Source organism: Geotrypetes seraphini, chromosome 9 (genome assembly GCF_902459505.1).
Source record: "Geotrypetes seraphini chromosome 9, aGeoSer1.1, whole genome shotgun sequence".
Classification (NCBI taxonomy): Eukaryota; Metazoa; Chordata; class Amphibia; order Gymnophiona; family Dermophiidae; genus Geotrypetes; species Geotrypetes seraphini.
In genome coordinates this window covers 189596278-189610427 of record NC_047092.1, presented here as the reverse complement: position 1 = coordinate 189610427, position 14150 = coordinate 189596278, and the positions used below count along the sequence as shown (strand labels likewise).

The 14150-nt window shown below is 41.3% G+C and overlaps 1 protein-coding gene across 1 annotated transcript in view; it reads left to right on the top strand.

Annotated features, from left to right (window-relative positions):
• Positions 1-14150, top strand: part of CLCN2 (chloride voltage-gated channel 2) — a 115179-nt gene that overhangs the window by 94093 nt on the left and 6936 nt on the right. Inside the window, exons 19-21 of the mRNA XM_033958753.1 lie at positions 4788-4852; positions 9020-9082; positions 10908-10949. Of these exons, the coding sequence (XP_033814644.1) occupies positions 4788-4852; positions 9020-9082; positions 10908-10949 (170 nt within the window). The remainder of the gene's footprint in view (positions 1-4787; positions 4853-9019; positions 9083-10907; positions 10950-14150) is intronic.

The window sequence follows — 14150 nt, the reverse complement described above, 5'->3', positions numbered from 1 at the left end:
CTATTATTTTTGATTTGCTGAGGACTTTTAAGAAATGAGAAAGGAGCCAAGATGTTATAGGAATGTGCAGGGATGAGTACTCTGGCTCGTCTGAAGTACCTTTGACAGCAATGGGGAAGAGGAAGGCAAAGCTCTCGACTTGCCCTCCAGCCACAGCTGAGTCACCCTGGTTCAAGCAGGTTATCTTGGATTTTTGTGAGTTTCAGCTCTGAACAACTGCTCCTTTGGCTTTGGGTGGTCCTGAGGGTTCCACAGAACAGAGTTTAGAAGGGACATCATTAAACCATGAAATGCTTGTCCCGCCACCTCAACTCAGAAGCTATTCACCAGCAAGCATGGTTGGTTCTCCTGCTCTGTTAAGGCATGTCGAAGAAGTGGCTTTGGAAGGGATAAGGCTCCCCAGCCTACTGCAGAGCGGAGCTGTGTCTAGGGGTGATTTTCATCTGTGGAGTGGGCCTCAAGAACTTTTTATTCTGGGAAATGAGTGGAGAAGTTTGAACAAGCCAGCAGTTGTAACACTTGACTCTCTCTGGAAGGCTTTAACTCATATAGATCAATTTCTTCAACTATAATTTTCTAATACTGTATTTCTATTAAAAAGGAGGACTTTACTGCACAGAATGTGGGTTTATCTCAGGAGCAGGAGCAATAAACTACTAGATTGGACAGTTTTGAGACTCAATTGCGGGAATTTACTGTTGCTTGTTCCAAAAAAAGGGAGATTCTATAGAGGAGGATGGAATATCTTGAGACTATAATGAGGAAAACATGCGTTACTAACTTCCCGGAATTTTTTGATAAGACTCTTAATCCCATACGCCCCTTCAAGAACACTGAGGTCAAATACCCAACATCTTCTATCTGTTCCATCCATGTGACTCATTAACATGACCCATTCCACCATCTTCTCAGTCACCGCCCCCATGCTCTGGAATTCAATGCCCATAGAATTACGTGAAGAAATGATACTAAACCGCTTTAAAACAAAGCTAAAAACATTCCTATTCAAAGACACATTTGATCTTTAATTAAATCTTTCTCCAAACCATTACCTACAGACAGATCCTCTCCTATCGTACTACCCATTAATGGCTTTCTGTCCTATTTGATATGTAGTTCTCCCCTTTCTCCCTTCTGTACCAGTATGTCATAATTTATGTCACCCCGATTTTATACATAGTAACATAATAGATGATGGTCCATCTAGTCTGCCCAACCTAATTCAATTTAAATTTTTTCTTCTTAGCTATTTCTGTGCAAGAATCCAAAGCTCTACCTGGTACTGCTGAAGTCTCTGTCAAAGCTCATCTACACCATCCCATCCATTGAAGCCCTCCCCAGCCCATCCTCAACCAAACGTCCATATACAGACACAGACCGTGCAAGTTTATGGCCGTTTGGTTGAGGATGGGCTGGGGAGGGCTTCAATGGCTGGGATGGTGTAGATGGGCTGGAGTGAGCTTTAAATGTATACTGCTTAGAAGCTTGAAAAGCGGAATATCAAATATTAATAAAACTTAATAAATTTGAGGAAGAACTTAAGATTCTTGAATTTCCACAAATCTCCCTTAGTACCTCCAATCGAGATGCTGTGTCTTTCTGAAGATAATTTACCCCCAGTGCTGATAGAATTCATATATTTATTGGTTCCTATATCCAATGCTGGTGGAATGAAGGTTGGATAGGGAGTTGGTCAGGGGGAACTGTTGAATGTGACCATTTCTTGAGTCATCATTGGAACCAATAACATCTAGAATGACACTCCTGGCAACCTTTGTTCAAGAGTCAGACCACAATACTGTTTAAAAACTTTACTTCCAATATATGATGCAACAGTTTTGGAGATCTGTAACTCGTATATCTCCTGAAATGTCTAGGATGACTCAAGCAAGACAGAGGGAGTTCTTGGGATATAAGACAAGAGTTCTCGGCCTGGGAGGAACATTTTTGTTAAAAATGTCCTTTTTGTTGCTTTGTTTCTTTAGGTGGACATAATTATTTATTTTCTGACCCCAAACAACTGTTAGACATTTTGGTAGTAAGGGAATCTTCTGTTAGAGTCGGGCCTTCCTCTGAAAAATAGAAACATGACGGCAGATAAAGGCCAAATGGCCCTTCTGCAGTAACCATGATCTCTTTTTCTCTCCGAGAGATCCCACGTGCCTATTCCAGGCACGTTTGAATTCAGACACAGTCTCTGTCTCCACCACCTCTTCCAGGGAAGTTCCTTAACCAGCAAGCCGAAGGATCATTGTGGCTCTTCTCATGATATTTGTCCATTTTCCTACTAGTTTTATTTTCCTTCTTGCTCCTCCATCAGATTTTGTGGACAAAAGTTTGGGGGAATTTAATTACTTTTATAGTAATTGTTTCCTTTGAATAATATTTCTTTATTTTCCTTATTACAACCAAAAACGAAACCACAGTACAATTAAAAACTTATCCTCCTCCATCGACAACTTCGTTCTACTGAACATAAATGGTGTCAAATCTGGTCAAACAACTCCCTCCTTCAATATAAAGAAAAGGCCACTCAATACAAATCCGCTATACAACAAGCCAAAAAAGAATACTACTCAAAATATATAACTACAGCTCACAACTCTTCAGCACTCTTCAGTATAGTTCGATCTCTATCTCCTTATTCAAATAAGAAACCTCCTCCTCTATCTAAACAGCCACCTGCTTCAGAACTTGCACACTTCTTCGACAAGAAAATCAAGGAAATTAGGTCAAACCTAGGACAACCCACACCTACACTACTCCAAGATCCTGTTGACCAGACAAATCTTCTATCTTTCAGTACTTTTTCTAACTTTAGACCCCCATCTTTAACAAACCTTTTCAAAGTCTTCCAATCAATAAATGCTCCCAACAATCCAATAGAAAGCATTCCCCCTTCAATTCTCAAGAAATTCTTTTCTATCTTTGGTCCATTCTTATTGGAGATGGTAACTAAAAGTCTCACTGTTAATCTTATTCCTAAAGCTTGGAAATCTGCTCTGGTCTTCCCAAAACTAAAAAACCAAAATCTAGACACTACATTACCAGCAAACTTCCGTCCCATTGCTAACCTTCCTCTCATTTCTAAACTTACGGAGAAAATAGTACATAACCAGCTCACAGAATTTATCGACAAAACCAATGCGCTATACCCGCATCAATCTGGCTTTCGCTCTAATTACTCTACTGAATTATCCTTACTAGGTCTCATCACCACTATACACTACTTCCTTGACCATCAAAAATCTGTCCTACATATCTCTCTCGACTTGTCTGCAGCATTCGATACTGTTGATCACTCTCTTCTTATTGATCGTCTTAGGAACTGCAGCATCACAGGCTCAGCCCTTTCATGGTTCACCTCTTACTTCAATGAACGTAACTTCAAAGTTCACTCAAAAGAGGAAACCTCACCACCCATAGTTCAAACGTACGGTGTCCCACAAGGCTCCATTCTCTCTCCTTTACTATTTAATATCCTTATTGCTCCTCTCCTCACTTTAGCTCAGTCTATGGGCTTCACGATTTTCGCAAATGCAGACGATATTCAACTACTTCACCCCATTGATTCTTCAAACATATACAAAATACAAGAAATTAACACTAAACTGGACAAAATCAGTGATTGGCTTCACGCAAACAAACTCTCCCTCAACATCAATAAATCCTGTGGTTTACTTTTTCCGACTAAGAACAATGAAATAATAAAAGGAAAAATCCTCATTAAATCTTACCCAGTAAAAATGGAATAAAAAATAAAACTACTTGGAGTAATCATAGACAAAGATATAACTTTTCATGGTCAGATTAGTTCTGTGGTAAAAATTTGCTTCTATAAACTCCGGCTTATTCGCTCTCTAACTTCTATCCTCGAAACCAAAGCTATCACAACCCTTGTTCATTTCTCATCTTGATTACTGCAATTCTCTTTATAACGGAATTCCCCAAAAAGAATTACGACATCTACAGCTCATCCAAAATAGGGCAATAAAACTTATACATAAGATAGGGAAATATGATCATGTTACTCCCCTTCTGAAAGAAGCCCACGGCTACCTATCACCCACCGCATTACCTATAAAACACTTATGTTAGTCTTCAAAATCAAACTCTCGCGTCTTCCACCCTTTCTGGACAAACTCATCATCCCTCTCTGCCCCTCTCGGACTCTCAGATCAGCAGATCTGTCCCCTCCATCAAAGAATTCTATTACACCAGGATAACCAACTTTATGGAATGCCTTGCCATCCCAACTCCGCCACAAAAATCTTCTTGATAAATTCAATACTAAACTAAAAACGTTCTTATTTCAAGATGCATTCCACAGCTTCTAAATTTCTCATTCCCAAAAGTCTGCCAACCGCTTTTAAGAAGTGACCCAATTCCTAATGTTACATCTCTTCTCCCTTCCTCTTCTTTTTAACTTATATTTTTTTTCTTTATTATTTTTAACAATGTAATTATGTGCCCCCCCTCCCTTTTCTCCTTCTACCCTCACTTTCATGTTTGTCTTTGTAAAACGTCTTTAATGTTCACTCTTCCCCCTTCTATAAGTATTATTTTAATTCTTTATTTTATCTTAGCACTGTAAACCGGCTAGATGCTTGTCGATGGTCGGTATATTAAAAATAATAAAACTTGAAACTTTTTGGCAAATGTAATATCAAATTAGAATAAAATTTTAAAAAAAGGATCTGAGGAAAGCAATTTTATAAAACAAATCAGTCATTAAAATGCTTTTATTATGTATGTTTATTGGCTTTTTTTTTTTTAATGAGAAACAGGGGATCAATCAGGAATGGCTTTGAAGAATCTTTTCTGTGCCCGTCCAGTCATTGATAACTTGGAGGTAAGAAGTACAGCTTTAGCTTCCTCCTCCAGTTCCTCACAACTTCAGCACTGGCTCCTTGGAGTAAGCAAACTAAGGGCCCCTTTTTTCAAACTATGATAGAACTTTTTACCGTAGGCCGGCGTGGTAAGTGCTCTCTAATGCTTCTTCAATTCCTCTGAGCATCAGAGCATTTACCTCGTTGGCCTGCTGTAAAATGCTCTACTGCATTTTGATATAAAAGAAAGCAGATCACGAATCAAACAGGGAAAGACCTTACATAAAAGTTGTCTGACGTGGCCACATTTCAACCACCAGTGGGCTCTCTGAGAGGTTACCAATAGAGATCAAATGATCACATGAGAACTCTGCTTAAAATAGTTGAGAATGCAGAAGCCTGCAGCAAGTCAGCCTAACCAACAGATGGCAGCATCTGACCACACTGATAGTTATCAAACTTGTATTTATTATACTTCCGATTCTGCATAAGTTGCCCAAATTTGGATGTGGATGCCAGATCCGTGGGTAAACTACTTAGTCTATGAGGTCTGACAATTTCGTGAACTTGCCTCTGTGCGCTTAACTTTGGCAGCACTGTACAAACAATTCGGTAAGGTTTCTCGTAGAAGCCTCAACCGGATGCTGCTAAATCTCCCATCCACAAAAGATCTTCGCTATAAAAGAGTTTTCTACGCCATGCTTACTTTTCTAGGAGTAAAAACTTGAAATGGCCTTATAGGAAGGACCAGAACTGAACCATCTTCCAAAGAAAACTGAAAACCCATCTGTTCGATACTTAGGGCTCCTTTTATCAAGCCACACTAGGGGGGTTAGCGCGCGTGACTTTTAATCACGCGCTAACCCCCATGCTGGCCAGAAAACTAACCCCTGCTCAAGGCAGGTATTAGCAGCTAGCGCAGCTGGCGGTTTAACGCGCGCTATTACGCATGTTAAACCGCTAGTGCGGCTTGATAAAAGGAGCCCTTGTACACGCAATGTCAAGTACTTCAATGCGTATGACAATTTAAAAATAGGAGACAAAAAATAAAACAATTTTATACAAATAAACGTACAGTATATACGTACAAATAATTACCGATACAAAAGGAGAGAGGGATGAACTACAATCTTTAAAGAAAATAAAGAAACATTTAGGGAAAAAACATCTGGAAGGTAACAAAGAAAATACACAACAAAGTCTGCAGTACAGTAGGCAAGAGCAAAAACCAAGAAAAAACTGCAGATCAAAATGTAGAAAATGGCAGTGAACAAATGGATTAAATGTTTTTCTGAGGGGAGAGAAAGTGTCACTAATGAAGAAAGGTAACGAGCAGAAATTAATGAATTGTGTGTCAAAATCGTTGGCTGACTGTGAGAAGCATAGCAGACCAGGTAAGCATCGATAGAGAAACGGGAATCTTGGCTTGAGAAAGGTGTGTGCAAAAATGGTCCTGAAGGAGCTCACCAATGAACAAAAGCAAAAGAGAGTTGAAGTTTCCCAAGACCTTTTGGAGAGGCATGACAATGTTTTGGATCGTGTTATCACTGATGATGAAACATGGGTGTACCAATATGACCCTGAAACAAAGCGTCAAATTGCACAATGGAAGTCAGCCAATTTGCCATGACCAAAATAGTTCTGCCAGTTCAAATCAAGCGTCAAAACGATGTTGCTAACCTTTTTTGATATCGGAGGGATTGTTCATTACGAATTTGTACCAATTGGACAACCAAGTTTACTATTTGGAAGTGCTGAAAAGGCTGCGTGAAAAAGTTAGATGAAAACAATCTGAACTTTTTGCCAACAGCTCATGTCTCTTGCATCATGACAACGCACCAGCTCACAGGACACTGTCTGTGAGGGCGTTTTTAGCCAGAAAACAAACAACTATATTGGAACACCCTCCCTACTCACCTGATCTGGCCCCCCAATGACTTTTTTCTTTATCCGAAAATAAAAGAAATATTGAAAGAAGACATTTTAATGACATTCAGGACATCAAGGGCAATACAATGACAGCTCTCATGGGCATTCCAGAAAGAGTTCCAAAATTGCTTTGAAAGATGGACTAGACGCTGCTGTCAGTTCATAGCTTCCCAAGGGGAGTACTTCGAAGGTGACTGTAATGATATTCCGCAATAAGGTATGTAGCACTTTTTCTAGGATGAGTTCATGAACTTAATTGTCAGACCTCCAACTGAAAATGGGATGAGGCCTAGGAGGGGCATGAGTGTGTCAGGGGCATTTCAGAAATTAGGTGTGCAGTGTTTGTGTACCCGCTGTATCTGAATGTATCAGTTGGATGCAAGCATTTCCACCAGTTTTTTCAGGTGCAAAATTAGGCACAGGAGATGCTGTTAGCCTGTATTCTGTAAAGGATGCACTGTACATGGATCCTAACGAGTGCCTCATCATGGAAGTTTACTAAAGTTCCCATTAAATACTAGAAAGTTATGTGGAATGATTCCTCCGTCTGATGCAGTGTTAAGTCACGAAACAAGAGGCCCTTGTCAAGGGATTACAAGTCACTCTGCATGCCATTTGCAAGCTGAGCTCTGGTATCCCCCTCTTTTACTGAGCCACAGTAGAGGTTTCTATCATAGCTTGGAGCGCTAAATTTCTGTCACCAATAGAAATGCTATGAGTGTCGGAGCAGTAACGCTCCAGCCCACACTAGAAACCTCTACTGTGGCTTAGTAAAAGTGGGCCTATATTTGGTGCCATTTGGGATTATAATCATGAGGACTGTTGCAACTGCTGTTGTGAATGAAAATAATGGTCTTTGGAACTGTATTTTTAACTGAATTCCTTTGGGGTGTTTAGTATTTCACTACTTTGGGGTTTTATTGGGCTATTTTTCCTAATCTTTGGAAGAAGCCATTGATAAGAACGGTTCTGTGGATTTAGTGTAGAGCAGTTTTGGACATTGATATTGAATGTTCAAGGCTTCTGTTTAATGATTGGCCTTCCAACACCACGTGGGAACTATAGCAAACGTTTTGTATTCTGATCTTAGTATAGGGTTTGCTTCTCCTCTTCATGGGTGAGATTTACTGAATTTGGCCCTATATTGGGTTGACATTATTTTCAAAAATGGACACCAGAAAAGACTGGTACCTGCCCTTTATAGAATCACCCATGTTGCTGATTCTTGGACCCTAATTTGGGGCACCAGATATTTACCTGCTGCCCAAGTCAAGCATGCTGAGCCAGTATTCTATAATAGCACACACAATTTCTGGGAACACCCCTGACCCCCCCCCCCCTGTCCAGCATTATAGAATAATATACAGCCAGAAGCCCACAGAAATCTGAATTGCTGCCAATAAATGTCAATAATTGGGTTGTTAGCACTGAATTATTGATGGTAGATGGTTCATTAAGCAATTGGGTTGCATATGCATCTCAGCAGCCCACCTAAATTTGAGCACCATATGTAGAATCCAGGGGCTAGTGCATATAAGCTTGATGATCATCAAGTTAGTTTGACTCTGACTGCTACCATCTGTTCGTTAGACTGATTTGCTGCTGGCTTCTGCAATTTCAGTTGTTTTAAAGAGTTTTTATGTGATCATTTGATCTCCATTGATAACCCTTGATGCAGGGCGAAACATGACCACATTTGGGCAACTTTTATGCTGAGAATAAATGACTTTATCCCTTTGATGTGTGATCTGCTCTTCTCGGTGTGGAATCTATTGGTTACTGGTCCTCTTTTGGTCCACATCATAAAAATATCAAAATCTCAGATAGAAAGCACACCTTATTTATAAAACATTTTTCATTTCATTTCATAAAGAAATGATGTCAAAGCAATGTATATTCATATATAGTGGGAATTTTTCTGACCTTGAAGGGCTCATAATGAGTTTGCACCTGAGACACTGGAGGGTTAGGTGATCTATATCTGTATCTGACCAAGATCAGAAAAAGCTGTAGTGCAATTTGGACCCTGGTTCTCAGCTTCTCCAGTCCATGTTGTAGATGTGTATTTTGCTCTGTGCTGTCGGTATGGCTCAGCTATTTAAGAATTCTGATTCAGTGAGAGCACTTTCTCCAGATTTCTCTCTCTATTGAGGAGAGACAGACCTGATAAGATTCTCTGTCCCAAAATGCTGTATTTAGAATTTAATAGCGTTTGCTATTTTCTTTCTTTCTTTTTTTTTGCTTAAAATGAACAAAAAAAGACAGCTGACAAGTCTGAAGCACCAGAAAAGCCCAAGTCCAAGCGGGTCCATATTTCCATTCTGGTATGTATGCTTATATTTCTGTTACACACAGAGGCACATTTTAATATGCTTTTCCAAAAACTGGTCCAAGTGGTATAAGACAGAAAAAAATGCCGGTTGTGAAAAGGACAAATGCAGACACAACAGGAAAACCATTCACACCAGACACTAAAGCCCGGATTCTGTATAGGAAGCTGCCTAAGAGGCTTTTGAGAATTGTACACAGGCGTCTTATAGAGAATCATGCCTTAGCCTGCCTAATAACTCTTCTCTAACCAACGTCCATGTTACAGGTGCTGGTTAGAGAATCAGGTTGCCGCTGAGCTTAGCGTGGCAAGGGATCTCCCTGTGACGATAAATTTAGCGACAACCTGTTCCCAACCCCCACAAAGACTACCAGCAGGAGGGATGCCCAGTTCTTTCTGCTGGAAACCCCCCTTCCCCCCCCAAATGATCGGTCCTCCTGCCAACATCTGCCATGAACTTCCCCCAATGATCGCGGCAGAAGAGATGCCCAATCTCTCCTGCTGACACTCTCTCACCCCCCCCCCCAATGATCGCAGCAGAAGGGATGCTCAGTCCCTCCTGCCAACACCCCCCACCCCCCTGAAAATTCACAACCACCCCTAATCCTTGCACAAAATGAGCAACTCAACCAGATGTCCCCAGTAGGATGTGGACATGCCAATGGTGATGATGGTGTCTCCTCCTGAAATGGGGAGTGCAGGTATAATTTTTCTTCTGCCCAATATACATCCAGACCCCCCACCCCCACCCCCTTCAATATACATGAATTATTGTTTTGGATATGTATATCCAAGCTTTGTAAAATCAGGATCTAGATTAGTATATGATATAAGGCTTCTGAAATGTTAGATAAATTGTGAGCCCACCGGGACAGATAGGGAAAATGCCTGATTGTAAACCGCTTAGATAATCTGATAGGCGATATATAAATACCTAAATAAATAAAAATTGCCATAGAGACCTGGGCTACTCCTGCCCAAGCACATTTTAGGTAAGTACATTTATGAGCCAAGCAGTAATTGCTTTCAAAGGTACAACTGAGACTTTAAATCCACTTGCATATGGGAATAACTTAAGCAGTAACAGTTTTGCATTAGGAAGAAGTAATGCATTCTAAAAAAATTAAAACATTTTGGAACTTTAAAACTTAAAGCTAAGCAGTTACTTGGGCAAATTTCTGTGGATGAAAGAAGGGGGTAGCAAGCTTTCATATTACCCTGGGTTAAATAGGGACACCTGGGGCAGGACTAAGGAAGATACCCTGCAAAAATGGAAAGTACTTTTCAGCTGCAGAGAAACCAAACGGGACAGTTTGAAAGTCATCATCAGCAAAAAAAGACAAAGAGTCACACTGAAGAAGAAAAAAGTGCTTAAAAGAAATCAGAAAGAAAATAAAAATGGGAAAGGGGGCAGAGAGACAATGTCGGACCATCTGCTCCTCCTCCACATCTCCAGCTCTTTTTCTGTTTAGTTTATGGTGTGTATGGCTTATGCTAGTTCCCGTCTTATTGTTTCATATATTTATCTTATATTTTTGAAAATTGTTTTTACCTTGACCAATAAAGCTTAAACCAAGCTGAAACTGCTACCAAGATGCAGCCATTTAGTACTAAGTAGTATATAAAGTAATGAAATCAACTGAAATGTCCCTCTGCTAGTATCCCTAGAAACTCTTCAGAGTCATATGGAAACATCTAGACCTCCACCTTTTCAAGGAGTGTCTTATAATCCCTCCATTCAGAAATCTCTCTGTAAAACAGTGTCTCAGAGCCCGACATACTCTGACGTTTCCAATCAGGATTTTCTCTCTCTGTTTCAGGATGAACGTGAATTTGATGGAGATGATATGACACCATTGGAGGTAGGTATTTTGATTTCCCTGGGTCTGTGGTTGCCATTGCTCTCTGTGGAGGGAGGGCAGACCTTAGAGCTGCTCAGAAACGCCTGTCTTCAGTCCCAGTTTGAAAGACAAATTAGTGCAGTTAGAGTGAAGGAAGTCGTTAAGGATCCTATAGCAAAAAAAAATGTCTAACATGTATGTTCAGGCCTTGCCCTTGGTGAAATGGAGGGAGAAACTTATTTTGTTTCTGTGTTTGACATGGAAGTAATTTATAAATTGCAGAATTGATTTTACTGAATAAAAAATTCCTAATGATACTCATGTTTTATGACCTACTAATAAGGGGAGGGGTAAGTAAAATCAGGGTACCCCTGCCATGGCAAAAGCTGACCAGTGTGTACCTGATGAGGGATCACGAGGGGATGCAGGCTACCTTCAAATCATAGAGGCCAAAGACAGACCTGCAATTTAGGGGAGGTCTGTCTGGCCACTAGATGTAGTTGCTCAGCCAATAAATATTGACAGTGACAGCTCTATTGTGCAACCCTGAGGTGCTTATCTCCCACTGAATATCTGCAATTTGACAACTTAGCATTACCTAGCTAATTAGCTCTGCATATTGTGGTCTACACCAGTGTTTTCCAACCTTTTTACACCTATGGACCGGCAGAAATAAAATAATTATTCTGTGGACCGGCATCAGTCCGTGGACCGGCGGTTGAAGAACACTGGGCTAAGTCATGAGCCAGATCCCGCCCATCTCTACCCAATCTCCACCCCAGACCCCGCCCCCATAATAGTACTAATTGCACCTTGCACGTCCCATGCCTCATCTGGAAGCCTTCCCTCTGACGCTGCAACATCAGAGAGAAGGCTTCCGGTTCAGACGCAGGATGCCCGTAGGAGCCGCTGCCCGTGGCTTTGTGCACTGAATCAGTTAGGAAGAGGGAGCTGGCTCGAAGATAACGCCACATCGATCGCACCTTGGACCGGCGGTTGAAGAGCACTGGTCTACACTATAGGATGAAATTCCAAACTTTCTATTGATAGAGGTTAAAGGGGCCGGGACTTGTATACGGCTAACTCTGTGTGGTTACACAATCAAAGTGCTTTACTTATTCTAGGCAGGTGCTTATTTTGTACCTGGGGTTAAGTGACTTGCCCCGTGGGAATCAAACTCACAACCTCAGAGTGCCGAGGCAGCTGCTCTAACCACCACTAGATATTGTGAGAATTGTCCCCATCCTAAATTTTCAAACAAGCTGCGTGGTGCATATCTTTTCCATGTGTTTTCTGAGCCAGCTTTTGCAGAGTAATAAAGCATATAATTCATCTTTCAAAAAACTACCACATGGTCACATCACTCAGGTGGGAAATTGCGCACCAAAGGCTCAATACCCAGAGCTGTCGCATGTAGTTAATGCTGGGTGTGGAGTGGACACATGTTATCCGAGGTTTGAGCATGGCTGTTAACGTGTACAAATTCTATTGAAATATATTGAAGCCGATGTTAATAAGGTCAGTAACATTCCACCGCGATGCACAGAAGGAAATGATGGGCTATAACGCCAAAACATTGTCACCATTACATTGGATTGAATTCATTAATAATAACAATAACAATTTTATTCTTGTATCCTGCCATACCACACAGTTCTAGGTGGTTCACTGAACAATCAGTGAAATACAGGTATTAAGAATAAGAGCAATGAAGGTAAAGACAAACTATGAAAATACAAAGAGAAGTCAAGTTACAAATTGGTCAAACAAATAGCTTTTCATCTTTTTTCTAAAGGAATAATAAGATGATGATTGTGCCTAACCAAGCATTCATTGTGCCTGCTTGAAATGCAAGTGTTTTAGCCAAAAAATCTCTTATATTAAGAACATAATGCTGCTGGGTCAGACCAGTGGTCCATCGTGCCCAGCGGTCCGCTCACACGGCGGCCTCCAGGTCAAAGACCAGTGCTCTAAATGAGTCCAGCCTCACCTGTGTATGTCCCAGTTAAGCAGGAACTTGTCCAGCTTAGTCTTGAAACCCTGGAGGGTGTTTTCCTCTACAAAAGACTCCGGAAGAGCGTTCCAGCACTCCCCCACTCTCTAGGTGAAGAAGAACTTCCTTATGTTTGTACAGAATCTATCCCCTTTCAACTTTAGAGAGTGCCCTCCCCCGCTCGCATCACACACACCCCCCCCGCCGCGATCTGAAATCCCCCAGACCCACCCAAACACGCTTCTTACCCCCATCCGGGCACCAGCATGTCCTGTGTGTTGGTGCCGGTGCCCGAAGATTTGCGTCCTCTTCTTCGCTGGGCCTTGAGCATCTGCACATGCTCAAGGCCTGCGTGTTCACGCTCTCTCCGAGATTCTCGGAGATCTCCGACATACCGGTGCTGGTGCCGGTGGCCAGATGGGGGTAAGAAGCGTGTTCGGGTGGGTCTGGGGTATTTCAGATCGCGGCGGGGGGGGGGGGGTGTGATGCAAGCGGGGGAGTGCCGGTTTGCGGGGGGAGGATGCCGGATCGCGGGGGGCGCTGCTCACAAATCGAGGCAAGCTCGGTTTCCGAGGCACCAATTTTGTGAATGTTTTGCTCGTCTTGCAAAACACTCGCAAACCAGTGCACTCGGAAACCGAGGTACCACTGGGCAAGAAAGTTTCAATAAAATTTACAGGAAATTCATAGTATTACTAAAATAGAAAAGTTCAATCATTACAAATACAAGGAAAGATTTTCAGCAAGGTCCATAATGCTGCTGAAATAAAAATGACTTGAGTTGTGTTCGAAACACCCAAATTTCTTAGATTGATTATCCCTTATTGCTCTACACCAGGGGTAGGCAATTCCGGTCCTCGAGAGCCAGAGCCAGGTCAGGTTTTCAGAATATCCACAATGAATATGTATAAGATGGATTTGCATGCACTGCCTCCTTGAGATGCAAATCTATCTCAAGCATATTTATTGCCTCCTCCTGCTCTACACGAACACTAAAATCCAATACTCAAAATCTTTTACATATCCCTTCTGTTAGACATATTTTTTATGATACTACCCGCAAATGCATTTTCTCTGTTAGTGCCCCCCCAAACACTGGAACTCATTAGCAGCTTATTTAAAAGAAGAGGAAAATATCGATAAATTTAACACAAATTTAAAAGCTTTCATGTTTAGGGATACTTATAATTTATGTCCGAGCAAAAAAATCACAGACCTCTCCCAATTAA